Source organism: Prinia subflava, chromosome 1, assembly GCF_021018805.1.
Source record: "Prinia subflava isolate CZ2003 ecotype Zambia chromosome 1, Cam_Psub_1.2, whole genome shotgun sequence".
Classification (NCBI taxonomy): Eukaryota; Metazoa; Chordata; class Aves; order Passeriformes; family Cisticolidae; genus Prinia; species Prinia subflava.
The window spans coordinates 42,315,141-42,333,668 of record NC_086247.1 but is presented as its reverse complement, the minus strand read 5'-3'; the positions used below and the strand labels follow the sequence as shown (position 1 = coordinate 42,333,668).

Here is an 18,528-nt window from a genome sequence, read left to right as displayed (position 1 = left end):
TGACCTCCTAATGTCATCCTTTTGGTCAAAATTTTAATGACAAAGTAGACAAGGGTTAAAGAAGGAGAAGGATCCTAAGTCACTTCAGAGCAGTACTGGTATTTTTCAGTTACTGACTGGGTGGAAGCAGGAGCATTCTCAGAAAAAAGCAAGGACTTCTAATGACAGATTACAAAATGTTGGAGATCTGTCAGCACAGCTGAAATGGTTTAGAAAATACATTTATAGATTTCTTTAAGAGCTAAATTTAAGACAGAAGGGTCAGAACTGTCTGATATTCATGCTGTGATCCTCTTAGGGAGAGGTAGGAATGCAGAGATCACACCAACTGGTTTATCATCCAGTCAGTTCTTCCAGTGAGCAACACAGAATTTTACAATTCCTAGCACAATCCTAGCTTTTTGGCACATGTTATGTATCATCACACACTCCTAGAAACAAAATCTCTCAAGGTGAACCTCAGCTGCACTGTCTCAAAGATAATGGACTGCTGGCCAAATAACTGACAAGGATGGTTTATAGAAGTGTACTAATTGCACAGAAATTGCACAGTAAGGCTTACAGACCTTTAGTTTTGCTGTCCACTTCATCTCCAGGCAAACCCAACCTTTTTTTCCCAAAATCTGGCCCCACTGGTTTAAAGGTTGCTTGTTTAAATTTCTCACTCCGTTTGCTAACCAACAGCAGGGATGAAGACAAGGATTCAGAGGATGAAGGAACTGCATATTCTGCCAACGTGTCAATGCTACTTCCAGTTAGCCAGTTAAAAGAACTTCTTCCGCCTGTGACGAGAAATTGCCAAAAAGCTGTAACATACCCAGATATAAATAAAGTGAAAACATCTATGAAGCAGGTATTTTTTCTCTCCCAAAAATAAAATTTCCTAGTGTTTAAGAGCAGGACAGATTTCAAGCTGCTAGGTAGGACAGTGTTTCTTTTTTATCAGGCAGAACATAAAATATGTATGAGAATAACAAAAATGTGATTTTTTTCCTCATACCACACACACAAAAAAAAGGCCTTGAAAACAAAATACTGAATGTATTTACACTTTCACATTAAAAAAAATCATATGCAAGAGAAATGACATCATTCCTACAAAAAAGAACATTTCAGAAAACACTGGTCTGGACTTACCGCCATGCTGTGTAGGTGTAAATTCATATTGCCTTTGGGTAGCCCTCACTTGCCCACCGACTGACCCAGAAGGAGAAAGGGATCTTTCCTGTGACAAATTCCTGTGGATATTTGGAGAAGCCTGAGTCTCCACAAACATTGGTGTGAGCACAGTACTTCGGTAACGCCAGCTGGAATCAACCACAAAGTCCTATGAAGTAAGAAAGATTTTAAGTAGAACAATAAACCTGGAGGTTTTCTGCATTTCTTCATTGAGTAAGACAGCAGAAATTAGAGTCCAGAAATCAAAACACCCTCCCAGGTATAGGGGCAGAACTTGACTATATTAAAAAAAAACCCCAACAAACCATAAACATGTAGAAGTTCTCCACAGCTCAGTAAAAAAATCTCACTAACTTAGACTGGTCAGCTGAGGACTGATTTACAACTCTTGCACCAATATTCCTGTTTCTTGACAGTATTTCTCCAGTTGATGGTGCTTCTCTCCACTACCCTCTTTTTTATATTTCAGTACTCTACAAATCAGCTATACTTGCTATATTATTTTAATTGAATATATATATTTTAAAAGAAAGTACAATTATTGCCCCCACAAAACCATCAAACTTCTGATACTGTGCACACCTCGTAACCTGTTTAACTTTGGAGCACAAAACACTTTGAAAAATTTCTTTCATTATGCCATTCCTCTCTAAGTTGTAACTACACTAAGGAGTAGAATTTGTCACATAGTTGCATACAGGACAACACAGTACAATTCACCTGAAATTTGCACTCAGACAGTGGATGTTCAAATATTTTTCTGGAATAATCCGGGCTCTTGCTAGTCATTTCAAGCAGAAAATTTGTGATTAGACTCAGGTACTGTGTTTCAATCTTGGTGGAATATAGAGAACTTAACAATGACAGCATACGGTCAAGAGTATTTGTGGGCAACCTTGTCTCATGACTCCAAAAATTCCTGACAATTAATCTGTAAAGGCAAAGAATAAAGTTATTTGTGTTTATCTTCAAACAGGACATCCCTCCCCACCTCCCCTTCTAAATAAGCCACGTTAAAAAGGGAAAAAAAACCCAAACCCACCAGCAAAAATCTTCAAACCAATAATCTGTTAAGGCCTTAAACTAACACTTTCATGCTCTTAATCTTCAATTGAATTATACCAAATTCCTCATTCATCTACCATGTTCTGTGCCTCATATAAAAGGTTTACTCTGAAAAAACTTTTTCTGTCAAGTTTTTTCCTTTTGAGAAGTGCTATGGATGGAGAAGCACCAAGATCTCTTTTATCTTTTGCTTCACCAAAAGAAATTTTAAAAATCCAACATTAATCTACCGTTGTGTGTTTCTGTATAGCAGAGTCTCCTTGCTCAAAAACTCTAGAAGATTAATGCAGAATTAGGTTTAACATAGTGAAACAACCTCCCCGTGGATTAGAAGCTTTGCTCAAATGCTTCACTTACACTTGGTGTAACACCATGGGACACAATTTTATAAATTAACTTATTGGAAGAAAGGGAAATGGTATTATCTCAGTGTTATTCTTTTATATTGAAATACTTAAAAAATCTCTAAGGATCAACTCTTTTGCTACAAACAAAGTAAGAGAAATGGAGATATTTTTATTTCAGACAGTTATCACAACATTCTTTACTCACTGCAGTTCAGCATTCTCATCAATCAGTCCTTGAAGCAGCATTTCTTTTGCCACTTTGAGTATCTCCTGAGAATCATCATCTGCTTGACTTTCTGGATCACTGATGATAGGAGGAAAGTATCTCTTAATGAATTCTCTCAAACAATCCATAGCAAAATAAGAGGATAAGGATGGTGGGACAAAAAGGAGGAGTATGCCCTCTGACAAAAATCTCAACTTGGCATGACAACATAACATGAGGTCTTCTTTGCCAAAAATGTCTTATATCTCCACTACTTATAAAAGAAATTATCTAATAAGCTAATCAATATATGAGGTATCCATTATGAAGTTTGCATGGCTGAATCTGAAAAAACAGGCAAATAATGCTTTTCACAAGGGATATTGGAGTAAAAATTGACTGTACTTTTTCTTCACAATAACTGTCCATTCAAAGAGTTATCTTGGGAAAAAGCACATAAAACCCAACTAAGTTAGACAATTCAACAGCAACCCACTTGTCAAACTGAGTATATGCCTGTTCCCCATTCTAAGGGGTCAAACAGAAAGATCATCTTTATGCTACTAGATTGAAGAGATTCAGATCATGCCCACGTGTCTTAATGTATCCTCTACGTAAAGACAAATCCCTTTAATGTATAATTTTCACAAGTTATAAATTCCAGCAACAAGAAAAAAAGCTGGAGCATCGAAGTTAAGACCTCTTATGCCATCCTGCTGTGGTGATGCAACATCTTAGTTCTGGTCCAAGTATTTATCCCTTACTGGAAGTGATAAAATTATCACCAAAGGCCAGAGCCACTTAGGCATATCACAAACTCTATTCTTCTGACAAGTGAAAAAATCCCTCACCGAGGCACATGAAGTTGTTAGACTGTTACACTTCCATTCTGCCTGTAACAAACCACTGAAAGACAACATCTGCAGTGAACACGCACCTGTAATTATCATAAATCCACATCAGGATATCATACATGCGCTGTCGACATATTACAGAAGGGTGAGAAATGAACCCTGTCACTCCAGGCAGAAGTTCTTTAAGTTCTAGTGGTTTTAGTTTAGGCAGCATCTTGTACACTATATCCAAACAAACCCTTTGTCTTTCATCATCCCTAAAAGAAGAAGGAAAAAAAAACCCCAAAACCAGTTACATTGCTTTTCTCATCACTGCTACACACAGAACCAGAAGATCAGTTTATATTTCAGCAACAAGATTTGGTTTTGCATAGAGGGCTTTAGGTAAATACTTTTGGACTCAATCTGAGAGTAAGAATATAAGCAAACTAATACAAACTACAGAAACTGACATCCCCCTGGTGTTTCACCCTAAGGCTGTTTTAGGGGTGTTTGCTCATTTTTCCCAATGAGCTAACCATCTCAACTGCCAGATTACATTAGCTCAAGTTAGGGGAACAACAACCAAAAAGTGAAGGTGAATGATAAATGCTTCTGAATGCAGAAATGCTGTGGGCAGCATAGAAAATGTTATCAAGAAACTTGAGCTATCCATCATAATCACACAACTACTTACCTATGATTCATGATCTGGATAAAGTCTTTACTCTTCAACTGCAAGTGGAGATCAGGAACTTCTTCAGCCCGGCACATTATTACTTCCAGACAAAAGGTTTTCATCACACCATGAAGTTTGGGTATCAAAAAGAATACTGCATTCATAAACCTTAATGTAACCAGAAGCCCACAAAGAAAAGCAAGTTATTCTCTTACTCCTCTAGATTTACAGTCAACATACCACATAAATCATGTCATACCTGTCAGCAAGAGGTGGATAATTCTTAACAACTTTATTCAAGCACTGAATAAATTTATCATGTTGCGTGTTCTGATGATGCTTTAACTGTTTTATAACACAATCATAAACTGGATCTTCAAGTATCTGAAAATGAGAAAGTAAGACAAGGATAGCCATGAAAATCATAACCACCTTAATGAAACATGGTTTTGCTGTTATACTGTCTGATTCTTGTGTGTTTCACTAGGCAAGATCCAGCCAACTCATCTTAACCTCTATGGTGCTTCATGGGTCCTGTACAGCTCTGCCTGCCTAAAACACATGAGTGCTCCTTAAAAATATGTATTTGTGAGCTTCCTTTGATTGGTGTGGAATCAACACTATAATTTTGTAGTACAAGTTGCTTAGTGTGCTTATATAAATAATGAGCAGCTTCTCATTCAGTATAGAAGGTTTCCAACCGATGAATGTAAAAAAATTAGACATTTTTAGTAAAAAGGTGAAAAACAACCAGCAACCTGTAACTAACATCAAAGCAATAAGCCTTGTTCAGGATAAAATTTACACCATCTTTGCTCATTTATTCAAAATACTGCTTATACTGGAACTTGAAAGACTGAGAAAGACTTAATGAAGATTTATGAAATATGCTCTACAAACTGTGAAAGAATAACCAGAATGCAATTAAGTTGGGAAAAAAGCAAAGATGATAAGGAGAGAAAGAAGAACTTAACCAAGAACTTGGTATTTTTGTTTTGAATAGCAGTTACAGAATTATATTTAGGGAGAACACATGATCCTGGCTGCATTTTGTCCTCTTTGTCTCTTATACAACCCAACACACATTTGTCATTAGATTAAGGATCTTTGAGTGTACATTGCTGTCTGTTGTATTTAGAACCTGTCCATGACATTTTTTTGTGCATGAATTTACCTAAGTTTCATTTGAACCTCCTGATCTGCTTACCCCTAGAACCTCTTCTGGTACCAAACTCCCAAATTATTGTGTAAAGAATTACTTCTAGCATATGTCCCAAACTGACTTCTGTAACCATCAAGCACAATCCCTCAGTTCTAGCACTGTAGGATTTGGTGATTAACAGTTTTGCATTCCCTTATCCACTACCTATAAAATAACTGGATTCAGATATAGTTATTTCAAAGGTAGTTCCAAACCTCCCAACTTGCTTTCTTTTCCTCTTAAAACCCCCCCAACTTTAAAACATATTGTGCTAGTGTTGCTGGCTAGTAAAAATTGAACAAACCCTCAGAAAGAGATCATTCACTGTCAGCTCCAAAAGAGCAAGGCAAAAATTCTGCACTTAGACTGCCCTTAAATTCTTTACCTGCTGAGTTAGTTTAAAACTTTAATTAATCTGTTGGATAAAGACTGTGAGTTTTAAATACATTCATTTTAGGACCTGAATTGAGTAGTCATATAAAAGACAAATATAAAATTAAGACAGTTCACTTACATTTCCTCTCTCAGCAATGTATTGAAGAGCAAGTCCCAAAACTTCTGCTGCAGCTGCATAAACTTCTCTATACTTTAGTAAGCCCATGTTGCTGATCAAAGCTTGAAAATACCTAGCACAAAAGATACACCTGCTGTAAGCCACTACTCCAGCACACAAATTTAAACTGAAGCAAAAAATTAATTTGAACTGCCTAGAGTAATAGTGACTGCTTTCAGAAGAGATGAATACAGTACATGCATTTTCCACTTGCAGTGCCTCAAATCCCTGCTTTAGCAATTCCTGACTCTATGAATTTCCACAAAACTGCAACCCTGGGGCCCACTGTAAAAAAGCCTATAACCCTCTAGACACTCTCCAAAAGAAACGTGGTGTGCAATTCGTAGCTAGAAAAGTATTACATCTGACAGATGGTAGCAAAGGGATGATGGGACACTCATGTTTTTCAAGATCATTCGCAAAAAAAATGCGCTTCTCACCTGACACGATCTATTTCACACTTTGGGTCAAAGGGTGGCAAACTGTTAGCAAGAACAATTCCCAGCAGCTGAATTCCCACTGAATTATCCTTTGTATCGGGGTCTCCACTAGAAAACTTTTCAAATATTAAACTGTTGGATAAAAACACAAAAGCAATAATATACATGAGAACCCCCAAACAGACACACCGTAAATCACTCTCTGTCTTTGTACACAGGGATGTATACACACATGTACAACCCATCAAAGGGATAGTGTCAGAAAGCAGTAGATATTTAGCTTCAATAAAGTTTTTGCAAAGAAACCCAGCCCAAAACAACTGAAAAAAGATTGTAAGTCCACACAAATGCATGACAAGTTCACAAGCATGGCAGATAACACAAATCTTAATAAGAGTGCACCAATATTCAGTGATAATATTCAAAACTTCGAATAAAAAAGTCTTTGCAGAGATTACTCCTGCTTTTGTTGCTGCTGCTAAAATCCTTTATATGTTTTCCTATCTCTCTCTCCTTGCTGTTTTCCAAATTAATTCATAACCTTTGGAGAGCTTGGTTCTGAAGTTCTAATGTTCACTGTAGGGACAAAAAGTTTACTATTGCAGCAGAATTTACCTTGTCCTTTGAATTTACTCATGTCCTTTGATACCCTTCACTTATACTTTTGAAATATTGATAAAAGAAAGCAATTGTCCAAATATTTACCTGTAAGGTATGGAGAGACAGTTTTTCCAACACTCTATAACTGTCTTTATGATTTCCAGATTGTGTCTGAACACAGCTCTTTTTGGGTGAAATGCATTTTTCATCAAGAATTCAAGCAATCTGTTAGCCAAAATCTCATCCTTAATATTCCCCTACAAAAACCAGGACCAAAAATAAATATGGTGACTCCGAGAAGACATATATTGTTTTATGTAAGCAAGTAAGTAAACATGTTATGTTTGAAGTTAATATGTAAAGGAATTGTAAAATGTAAAAGTGGACTGATGTATAAAATTATTAAAGAGCATAAAACCAAACTCAGTGATTCTTTATGAAACAGTCACAATAACATTAAAAATTAATTTCATATTTCCTTACTTTGGGAGTGGCTATACTTGTCCAGGAAAGGATTGTAACTACTATTTCCACTACCATGTAATGAATCCCTTCACCTCCATTATTTCCAGAAACAACAAGTTGCAGCAATGGACCAAGCCAGTTCTTCGCATAAGGCCGGAATACCTACAGAGAATCAAGGACAAACTACAAATTACCCAACTATTTAGCAACCTGTTGTTCAATAAGCATTCCTGATAAGACTGCTAAACCAACCTTTTTAACACTTTGCTCAACCCCTGAGGGAACAACCATAAAAATTTTAAAATAGAAAGTATCCAAAACTACATTTCTCACTTTTGCTTAGAAACCTTCAGCCACAGAAAGTGAATTATTTCACTAGAGCACAGAAAGTATGTCTCTCATATAGAAAATCTGTCTGTAAAGGATTTGAAAGAGTATCCCATTCACCCTTCCATTTCAAACAGCTTTACTAAGAAAGTAGCATTAAATGGATATAAAGGTTCTTGAATCAATGCTGAAATTCGGCATTTTTGGGTTTGGAATATTTCAGACATAACCATTATACTTTAAAATCATTGTATGAAGTAGGTTGAGAACATTTTATCCAAGAATGAGAGTTAGAAAACGTTGCTTCTCAAGCTAACATATGTTATGCAATCTTAATATCTTTCTGCAACAAGAACAACATTTAGCTCCAAGTGTTTCTATGACTCATCTGTGTCCACTAATAAAACATTTTATTTGCTCCTGTGAAGATGGAAAGTATAATCAGCCCCACCTCTTGCCTACTATCAATGAATACATTACTTGTGGCTTCCAGAAGACACATACTGTGGACACTCTCTACTTCTAGAAGTAGAATATGGGAGAAGAAGTATTAATAATGCACTCAAAATACTTGCACTATCTGGAATTTTGGGCCATAAATGCACTCTCTTATCACAGTAAACTACTCAATTTGAATGCCCCAAAGGTCTCAGCTGATTAAACATTTTACCCTGTAACTTCAAGAGTTACACATTTGATATTATGAATAAAACAGTACTCACATCCTCAGTATTAACAATAAGTTTTGCTATGAAGAGGCGAATATTTAATGGTACTGATGGATTCCCTAATTTGCCATGAAGAAATTTCATCCAAAGAGGAAGATCTACTGGAACTGTCCCCTAAAATTTAGAAGAGATGAACAAAAATCAAATCACTTCTTGCACCCAACAGGCTTACCAAGCCAAAAAGCCCCAAGCTCAAACCACACAGGTTTCACTACAATATAGTCAAGAAACTTAATAAATGAAGGGATTCAATCATGGCTCTCTCTTTTCTTGGTCACATTAATGGAAAAATGTCAACTTTTTAGTTAATACTGGCCTCCTCCACTTTGGGTGTGATCTGGTTCCTCTGCATATGTTTAATCAGAGTGGTCATAGAAGCCATACATTCATGTTGGTTGAATTCATCCATTTCCAGTTCCATCTCATCATTTAAAACCTTGTATTCTGTGGGCTCCTGAAAAAAAAAAAAAAAGCGTTACTATGGTTAACAACAACACTGTATTTTCTTTTAAATCCTAATCATGCCATGAGTAATTCTGATCTTATCTGTGCTTAGATTTGACTACACACTCAGTGTGTGCAACTGGGAATACATCAGATGTGTTGTTCAAACAGACACCTCCCAAATGCATGCACCAGATCTGCACATTCTTTACTTTTTGTACCAACAGATGCCAACTTTATTTTACTCTAACTTTATTACCTGACAGGACAGGTGTGGCAAATGCTGAGAGCAGGAGTTAAGCTAAACCTCAAAGAAACTCATTTCATAGCACAAAGAATACATTAACATCTCCATTTTTATGGAGGTGTTGTTTCACACTGAGCAGCATCTGCAGCAGCTCTCTTTTGCTGCACAGAGTAAATCACAAAAGAAAATTGTTTAGTTAGAAGTTACATTACTAGGCAAACTAGAAGTGTACTTTCTATCTTGCTTAACTTCCCTGCAGCTAAAGCACCTCCCTGCTCCAAAACATGGAAACAGTTTATCTTCACCAGTGTTATTTTGACAGATTGTGTCTTTGGTGTCTATGATACTTTTACAACCTTTCTGTTTCATAGCAGGTATCTGTTCTATCAGCATTACTGCTGGTGAGACATCTTTTGATTGCAGAAGGAACACAACTTCAAGTCTTTGCTGAAAGAACAACATTTAATATCTTCCAAGAGCAACAAGGTGCCACAACAGAAAACCAAAAATAATTGTTTGATTATTTATTCTATCCAATTGATATAGTCAGTTCTGTCACAGACCAAAAGAAGAGAGAAATGAGGAAACCAGATGCCTAACAGCAAAACTCAGGGGATGTGCCTGAGTGCAGTCACAAGACATCTTTTTACAGCTCACGCTGGACTTCATTCACACTACTCAGCTTTAGAAACCCAACAGACCATTATTTTTCTTCAACTGCAGACAGGGGAGAGAAGAAAACAGAAAAGTGACAGGAACCAGCTCAAGTCCCCTCCCTCATCTTCTGGAGGAACCCATTCTCAGTCAGGTAGAACAAATATAGAAGACTAGAAATTTCTCTTTCTCAACCGCAATAAATGTATGCAATTCCTCAAAACCATAAAACTTTTCTTTCTCACAGCATGTAAGTCACAAAATTACCTTTCTCCTGAAACGAGTGCTGCTAGCTGCAACATCTTGGGAGCTATAAGAAAAACCTTGGACTCCAGTAGAAAAATCAAACTGACTCATTTCCTCACTCAAACTGCTATCCATCATGTATGATGAAGAAGCTAAATACTTGGGTTCATCTAGACAGGAAAGAAGAACAGCCCATTAATCAAGGTAATTACAAGAAACAAGCCTTTACTGCCCACTAAAACTTGAGGGTAGGTGGGAATTGATTGTTAGATGAAATACACTGAAGGCTTTTATTTGTTCTTGCTACTGTAGAAGCCAGGGAAGAACACATCAAGAAACACTGTATGACAGGTAAGAAAGTATTTTTTTCATCACCATAAATGGCTTTCATACCCTGGCTGCTATTCCCTGCATCCCTGGCCTCCTTCCTAATAGCAATGTACCGCTTCTTCCTTTCCAGAGGCACCTAAACAGCAAGAAATAAAGTTCTAATTACTTAATTTTTAAAAAAATAGTTAATGATTTTTTTAAAAAATTACAGATTATTCACATTCATTTATTTATACAGATACAAAAAAAAAGATATTAAAATCATTTGAGATGAATGGAAATCTTATGTTGTTTATGATTATTATTAATGCTACAGAAAAACAACTGAATTTTTTTATTCCTACAGCCATTCACTATCAAAGCAAGTACACTAAAAAGTATTTTAAAAGTTATGTGCATGACAGGTCTGTTCTAAATTCCAGGTGTGGATTTCTCTCAGAAAAATGTGTTTTAAATCATTACAGGAATACTCCTTTTTTTGTACCCTCTTTCTCCATATATGAGAATTGACCTGGTCTTCAGTAACTACACTGTTAAAGTCAGACCCTTTTTTAACTTAGAAACACAAAAGGCCAGAAATTTCACTCACCTCAATTTCAATAGGAAATGTATACTGACGCTTCAGGTCTATCAAATTTTCAAATATCAGCAAGTTCTGCAAACCAAAGCATATTTGGAAATAGCAAAATTATAATGCTATGTACAACAACAATTGCTTTGAATGTATTTTATATCTGCTTTAAAAAAATTCAAGAGATCATTGTACAACATAGAAAGTGTGGCATGTTGTCTCTTCTACATCAATACTCTGAAAAGAATTTTGCTACTTAACTACTCAAGAATTCACAGCACAGAATGTGCTCTGTAAAAAAGTCTCTTTAATTCCAGTATATTCCAAGCACCTGAGAAGTTAACCAATAGGGGCGATTGGAGTGGAAGGATAACAGTATTACTACTTTACCCATTCCCAAGCAGTTAATAAAACTTTCATCAGCTACCACTCCTTCTATTGCCTCACTGCGTAGTTTGCTAGTATAATTGCATGTCACTCAGGTTTCATTCTTTGATTTATTGCCATCAGGTACAATCACTTTGTGTCTCATGCTCTGGAAGCCTTCTGACAGCAACAAAAGCTTCTCACCTTTTCTGATTTTTCTGAAAAAAGAAAGCCTTGATAAAATTTACTTTCAGTGAAGACACAGCTAATGACAGCAATAGCACAATTATATGCTGCACAGTGAAACTGTCTCCTCTTCTCCAGCAGCTGACTCTCTCCTGCCATGTTTTCTGTAAATGCATCATAGCACGACCTTAAATACAAACAGGCAAGAAAACACCATCAGAAGTCTTTTACTAAGCAGTACAAGAAGGGTTCCAGTCAGAGACCAGTGAATCAACAGAATTTCAAGGAAGCAGTATCCAAGTAAACCACCTCAGACTTGTTCAAGTGTCCTGCAGGTAAATGGAACCAAAATGGAACTATTCAGCAACGACACAGAAAACTTCCCCAAATTTTTACAAAGGAGTCCTTCATGACAGGTAACATTCAGACAAGATGAATACTTGTTTTGAGGCATACATAAATTTCTCTCATGGTCCTTTGCCAAAAAAATTATGAATGGACAGGCATGAAAAAGTATTTTATGGATTAACTGAAGAAAATAGCTTAGATATGATTTTTAAAGGTCTTTGGCACAAAGCCAATTATACATCTGCATATCATAGCCAATAAATTGTTTGAAGTGCTTATAGGACATAGTATTGCAAAAAATCAAATCAAAATAAACAGCAATTCAGGCATTTTATTTTTTTCTCTGAATATTAAACAAACTAAACAATACTAATTAACATTTATATTCAGTATTTCTCTTTTGATCTCCCTTTGCAGTGATGATCAACTCCAACTGGGTGTGCTGCTGTATTATGAAACGTAAACAAAAAATCATCCCATCTTCTCATCAATCATATAAATACCAATTTTGCAATACAGAGTCATACTCCACATAAAAGTGTGAGCATACTGAAAATGCAGTTGTGAAAACACAAATTAAAGGCCAAGAATCATACTGAAAAGGTAAAATAAATGTACAAGCTTAACAATTTTTTAAAAAAGTATAAAAGCTGGAAGCAAAGATTATCCTAACACAGGATTGTAGTTTACATTACAGATAATTCTATCAATATTGTGTATTTCATTTCAAATCAAAAGCTATGGAAGAAATTATATTTACCCTTGAACAAATCTATCTTTTGCTTCATATGGCCTACTTAAAAAAACATATCTGGTCAAAACCTAATCAGAAGTTTAAAGTAAATAAAATAAACAGTGGTCTTACTTTATTAGTGTCTTGGTAAGTTCATTTCCTTCTACATTCATGGAGCCACGGTAAGCTTGGTTAATTTTAGAGTCCTTGGAGTAAACTTCCTCTTTTGAAAGACGCACATACATCACCTCTAACAACTTGTAATACCCCATTTTCTTGGTGACTTGTGTATCAAAAGTATATTCATGGGACTAGAAACAAATAAGCAGAATCTCAGAAAGAAAATTTCCTGGCTCTTGTCCTTTCTAAATAGTTTGTTCCACAGTTACTTGAAATTTCTTAGACAGCCTTCAGCTTACTTCTACCTTCTAAAACAGAGAAAAGAACTGAGAATAATAAAAGACTGACAGATTCTGAGTTCCTGTGCAGTACAGTTATTAAAACTGTGTCAACCCATGCTTGTCTGCTGAGCTCTCTTAACTACAATTGGCCTAAATTATTATAAGGACAGTGGAAGAAAATAGGCAGAGTACCAAGTGACAGCTCAGCCTCATGACACATGTAAGCAAAACACACACCTCTCATCATCCTTGGTGTCATTCCTGAGTTTCTTTATGCCCCTCATTTTGGTGCCAACATCTACAGCAACAGGAACATGGTGTGGGGTGACTCTACATGAATCTTGGTCTTAGCATTTTGTTTCAAAAACTATTACTAAACTTTGGTGATTTCACATCTTGCTTGTTCTGCTGCCTGTGAACATCTGCACCAGCAAAACCATGGGACTGAAGAACTACAGCAAGAGAAGAGACCTCCACTGGCAACAAGATCATCACATGCAACTACACTCTTGTATTGGAAGACAGGCAGTAAATAGAGAAAGGAAGATCTGTGCTCCTAAGCCCTTGCTAGAGAACCTTTGCAGTGATTGCAGGTGTATTTCTTTCCCTAGAAGTAGTGTATCTAATTTCAGAGCTTTCATTCCAATTTCCATTTTTATACACAGTAAATACGCATACATGCATTAACTCCAAAGGAATAGTGTGCTGGGAAATAAAGAAATGTTTATCAATAATAAATTATGTAACTGGCACACACTTCTGTCTCAGGATACACAAAACTAGAAATCAAACTGTTTTTATCAGTGTTTCATTCAAAGTTAAGCAAAATGTATATACCAACATCAACATTTTCTTAGGCCTTCTCTAACTATAAATTAAAAAAAAAGAAAAAAGATAATTCATACCTTTGTAAACCTGGAATTAATTGTATCCATAGCCTGTACTATAATCTTGCCAAAGAATACTCTCAGTGCATCCAAGCTGCAGTGCCCCAAGAGAGTGAGGAGGGACCGATCCACAAACGCTTGGCGAGCAGTATTTGAAAGGAGTTCCTCACTTTGGAACATTTTGTGAACAGTGTCCAACAGTATCACTTGTTTGTCAATGGTGCTCCTAAACAAGATGGAAATCTCAAGATGAAAACTCTTTTACCAGACTTCACTTATGTCTCACATCCTTAGGACATTTAAATTTTTTTACTGACTGCATTCATGCCCTCTTGGGTTATCCCACAAGACATGCAAGATCTTGGTTGAACTTGGTTGAAAGTATTATGCAGCTCTCAAAAAAGCCCACCTCAGCTTCTTAGTCTGCAAGTGATGGCAAACTTTTTTGTGTATTTTTAATAATTTAATCCTAAAGCAAACATTAACTTTGTCAGTTCCTTTCCACTGAACAACCTAAAAAAAATAAAACTCTCCAGTATATGGGAGAGATGTAGGCAAACCAAAGGAAAAAAAGAGCTGTGGCTGTTAAGCATTTCACCACTAGATGATCTGCTATTCTGAATAATTTTATTAAAGCTAAGACTTCAAAAATGGAATGTGGTCATAATGTAAATGACTTTGTCCAGGAAATTACATGCTGCACAATAGTCACTACTCGACAGCCCATCAGAAATTGGAATGTTAGTTTTGGAAGAGATACTGAATACCTCTCCTGTGGACAGAGCATGTTTGAGTCTACAAGTTACCACTCTGGAATTATTCAATTAAATAAGGCCATTGTTGTATTTTCAAAGGGGTTGAACAAATTAGTTCACTGTCAATTTAAATACTATCGACTTAAGGGATCCTGTGGTTATACAGGGATAGCAGATATATAATAAACAAGTACTATTGTCAACTGGATTCTCTCAGAACAAGCTTATTTACAGAAGGCTTTCCAAATTTGCACAGGCACTGGAAATGTAATCTGGAAACAGATGTCACTTTTTCACACTTTGGAAATACTTTGAAAATGTAAAGACAAAATCTGAATTAAAACTATTACATAAAACTTTATAGTGTAAATCATCGCTGTTATAAGAACAATAAAATGCAAGAAGCACATTTGCTTCAGCAACAATTCAATGAGAACAAGCAAAAAATCCAGAGGACTAAACCCACCTTCTGGAAATTCTTTTGAAGCTGGCTTGAAATAAGTCCTCCATGAAATGTCTGTGGTCCCTACAGAGGATTTCTGTCATCAGTTGCAACAACATTGGACTCTGAGACAATTCTAATGCATCCAAAAACTGAAGAAGAAGCAACACATAACATGAAAAGCCACACTGGATCAAATCACTTCAATCTAATGATGCAATTACTTCTTAATACTGATCAGAAGCAGGTGCACAGAAGTGTGTGTTTATTTAATGTGCTTCTGTAGATTCAATTTCTGGATAAAGGTATAGCCCAGAAACAGGAAAGCTGATCTCCTAATGTGAATGAAGAATTTCTTTCTTTAATTCCACATCCTGTGAAACACTGTTTCCAGACAGTTCACTTTGGCTTCTAATTATGTGTATATCAAAAATACTGACCTTCTTAGTGCAGTCTACATAGTTATTGTGCTTCAAAGTTCCTTTGGGAAACTCATCAGACCTCATGGGAAAATTGAAAGCTACAAATTGATCCAGAGCATTCTTAAGGTCATTAAGCTTTTCTCCTGTCAAATTAGTGAAGAATGGGAGAATTATCACTGCTTGGCCCTGAAGAAAACAAACAAACAAACAAACAAACATACATTAAAAAGATAGTTTCACACTATAAAAATAAGTTATTCCCTAACTATGAAGCCAGCTGAATAGGACCACAAAACAGCAGCAGTGACTGTTACTGATTCAATGGCTCAGTGTACTACATATTGTGTAGCTGCTCTTCCTTCCAGCTGCTGGATCAGAAAACAGCTTTTAACTCTCATGTCACTGCTGAATGAGAGTTAAAGCTAATTAATATCTCATGGCTGACATGGCTATGAATAATATCTCACTGTTCTTTTAAGCAAGCGTTCACTCTCACACAAGTCACTGATTTAATGGATCACCTTGTAGCTAAAGCAAAATCCCAAACTTTATTTATTTTGAACACATAGGGAAGTACAAAACTCTGCCTAATTAAAGGCAGGCTGGCTGAGAAGCAACTACACAGAACTTTCCTAAGTACAATTTTTTTATTATTCTAGTGCAACCAGCGTCTTTTGTAACTTCCACTTTCAGTCTGCAGTACTTTATCTCCCTCTCCTGACCAAGCTGCATATAGCAGCTACTCCATTAGTACTGGTGCAGACACGGATGTTAAAACCATGACAAATGTTCCTAATTGGAACTGCAGGAAATGTCACTCCTTGTTAAAAGCCTGATTAGCTGTCATTTCTCAAATGAACACTTGGGAGCTCAAGACAACTTACAAGTGATGCTAATTTTTTTCCTAACAATTATATTCCCTTCTTCTGATCAAGGGAAAAAAAAGAACACCTTAAACTAAAGCATGGCATCTGTGATAGTGCCTTCTGTCTGAAGAACAAAAAGAATGATTTACAAGTTTCAGGATGTTTAACAGAAGTATAAAAACCCAGAAGTCTGTGATAAAAATTAAGCCAAGTAACAGAGAATTCCATGAACAACTAACATTCTAATCTAGGGAGGGTGGGGAAGCTGTTAAAGTGAGCAATTTACCTTAAGATTTAAGCCTAAATTCTGATCATTAAGTAGACTGGTATAGGTATTAAAAACAGCTGTAAATGCTTCATGATTGGTATTGAAAGAAACTGAAGAGTCTATCTGGAAAGACAGAAGAAATTAAAAAAAATCAGTTCAAGGTTTTTTTTTTAACGAGTTAAAGAGATTTGTATTAAAGAATAATAAAAAGCCCTTGAGCTATAGAATTATTTATTTGAAAAAATATACTGAATCAACAGAAAACACATACGGAGTGATTTTAATTTTAAGAGAAGAACTATAAAAGCTCCTACACAGTACAAACAAAATCATAATGTTGGGTATTTATCAATTCAAAAAAATATTAATCTCCTTCAGAAAGCCAAATTTCCTACTGGTCATTTCAGTGCCAGCTAATACAGCAATACAGCTCACATTCTGTGTCCTAATACATACCTTTAAAACAACTCAAGTTTCAAATAATTAATTATAAAGAATAAAAAATATGCTCAACAGTTGAACTTGGAGTATATTTGTGTACAACTACTTTTTACAAGTTCCTACAAAAATTCCAAAAGGATAAGTAGATAATTATGTTTTCAAAATAGAGAAAAAAAACCCAGACCAAAATCTCAATGTCACAGAAATTAAGTGTTTAAAGCAAAGATAATTCTGCAGTTTGTTAATATGGGTAGAACTTCTCCACTGTGACTTTCTGGTGCCAACATGACAAAGAATATTAGCAGAGGCTACTCAGAGTTCCCTCTCTGTACTTGTACCAGCTCTCCAAAAGGAAAACAGGCAGCTAAAACATGAGAACAGTTGAAAAAAAAAAAAGGGAGTAGGGGGGAAGAAGAGCAGTATGTAGTTTTTTCTACCTGCCCCAAATTTTTTTGTACTTTGCTAATAAAAACACCCAGATTCTAACATTGTCCAACTTTTCTTTTTTATTTTCTTTTCCCAAATATAAAACATTTGACTTGAACAGCATTTCTTGAAAACACAATGCAGTTCCTACAGAACTAGCAAGGTTACCTGAATGTTATAAAGCAGTACATACCTGCAGAACCTTTGTCAGCAGGGTCAAGACTGCCATTTTGCTCTCAGCAGATGAACCTTTGGCCCACCAGCTGTCCAGTTTCTCCCAGTTCCTCAGCACAGCTGTCACCAGTTTTGCTCCTTGCTGCTTGCGCACAGCACGGTCCCTAAAGCTCTGATCTAACATGCCATTCAAAATGCTCCCAATCTGCAAGGAAGAGCAACAGATAAAGTTCTTGCACCCGAAATGAAAGGATATACGATCACTCCAGTGGTATTGGCAGTCATAAACACAAAGCAACGCTAGATTTAAATCTCAAAGGGATCCAGAAGAAATGTCTCTGCAGGAAATTAAAAACACACACTTCTCAAAAAAAAGGACATCTCTCCAATTTCCTCCTGTTTCACAATACAATGCAGTACTTAGTTGCAATGCCTTTTGTGTATATATGGAGAAATAAATGATAATCCAGAACAAAGATCAATATTCAATAATTTTAGTTAGTGTGAAGTTGAAAAAACACATGCTAACTTATTCAAATCCATTCTGAAATTGCATAGCAGGTATGAACTAGGTATGCATGAAATCTCTCTCCTTCAAAAACAAATAGTCACCATCATCTATCAGATACACTTAGAAGAATTAATGTATTGCGGCATGCTTGGCACAGGAAACACAAAATAATCATCACCAGAAACAGC

General features: G+C 36.1%; 1 protein-coding gene across 2 annotated transcripts in view; it reads right to left on the bottom strand.

Annotated features, from left to right (window-relative positions):
* Positions 1-18,528, bottom strand: part of PRKDC (protein kinase, DNA-activated, catalytic subunit) — an 81,812-nt gene that overhangs the window by 31,043 nt on the left and 32,241 nt on the right. For both annotated transcript variants that reach the window (XM_063394508.1, XM_063394500.1), the window contains 23 exons: positions 17,849-18,034; positions 16,807-16,911; positions 15,673-15,840; positions 15,257-15,384; positions 14,054-14,261; positions 12,880-13,058; positions 11,685-11,853; positions 11,133-11,198; positions 10,607-10,679; positions 10,235-10,383; positions 8,939-9,076; positions 8,617-8,736; positions 7,586-7,729; positions 7,208-7,359; positions 6,503-6,634; positions 6,024-6,135; positions 4,568-4,692; positions 4,327-4,476; positions 3,734-3,907; positions 2,797-2,895; positions 1,900-2,110; positions 1,138-1,327; positions 567-782 (listed from right to left, as the gene is read on the bottom strand). In XM_063394508.1, the coding sequence (XP_063250578.1) occupies positions 567-782; positions 1,138-1,327; positions 1,900-2,110; positions 2,797-2,895; positions 3,734-3,907; positions 4,327-4,476; positions 4,568-4,692; positions 6,024-6,135; positions 6,503-6,634; positions 7,208-7,359; positions 7,586-7,729; positions 8,617-8,736; positions 8,939-9,076; positions 10,235-10,383; positions 10,607-10,679; positions 11,133-11,198; positions 11,685-11,853; positions 12,880-13,058; positions 14,054-14,261; positions 15,257-15,384; positions 15,673-15,840; positions 16,807-16,911; positions 17,849-18,034 (3,394 nt within the window). The remainder of the gene's footprint in view (positions 1-566; positions 783-1,137; positions 1,328-1,899; positions 2,111-2,796; positions 2,896-3,733; positions 3,908-4,326; positions 4,477-4,567; positions 4,693-6,023; positions 6,136-6,502; positions 6,635-7,207; positions 7,360-7,585; positions 7,730-8,616; positions 8,737-8,938; positions 9,077-10,234; positions 10,384-10,606; positions 10,680-11,132; positions 11,199-11,684; positions 11,854-12,879; positions 13,059-14,053; positions 14,262-15,256; positions 15,385-15,672; positions 15,841-16,806; positions 16,912-17,848; positions 18,035-18,528) is intronic.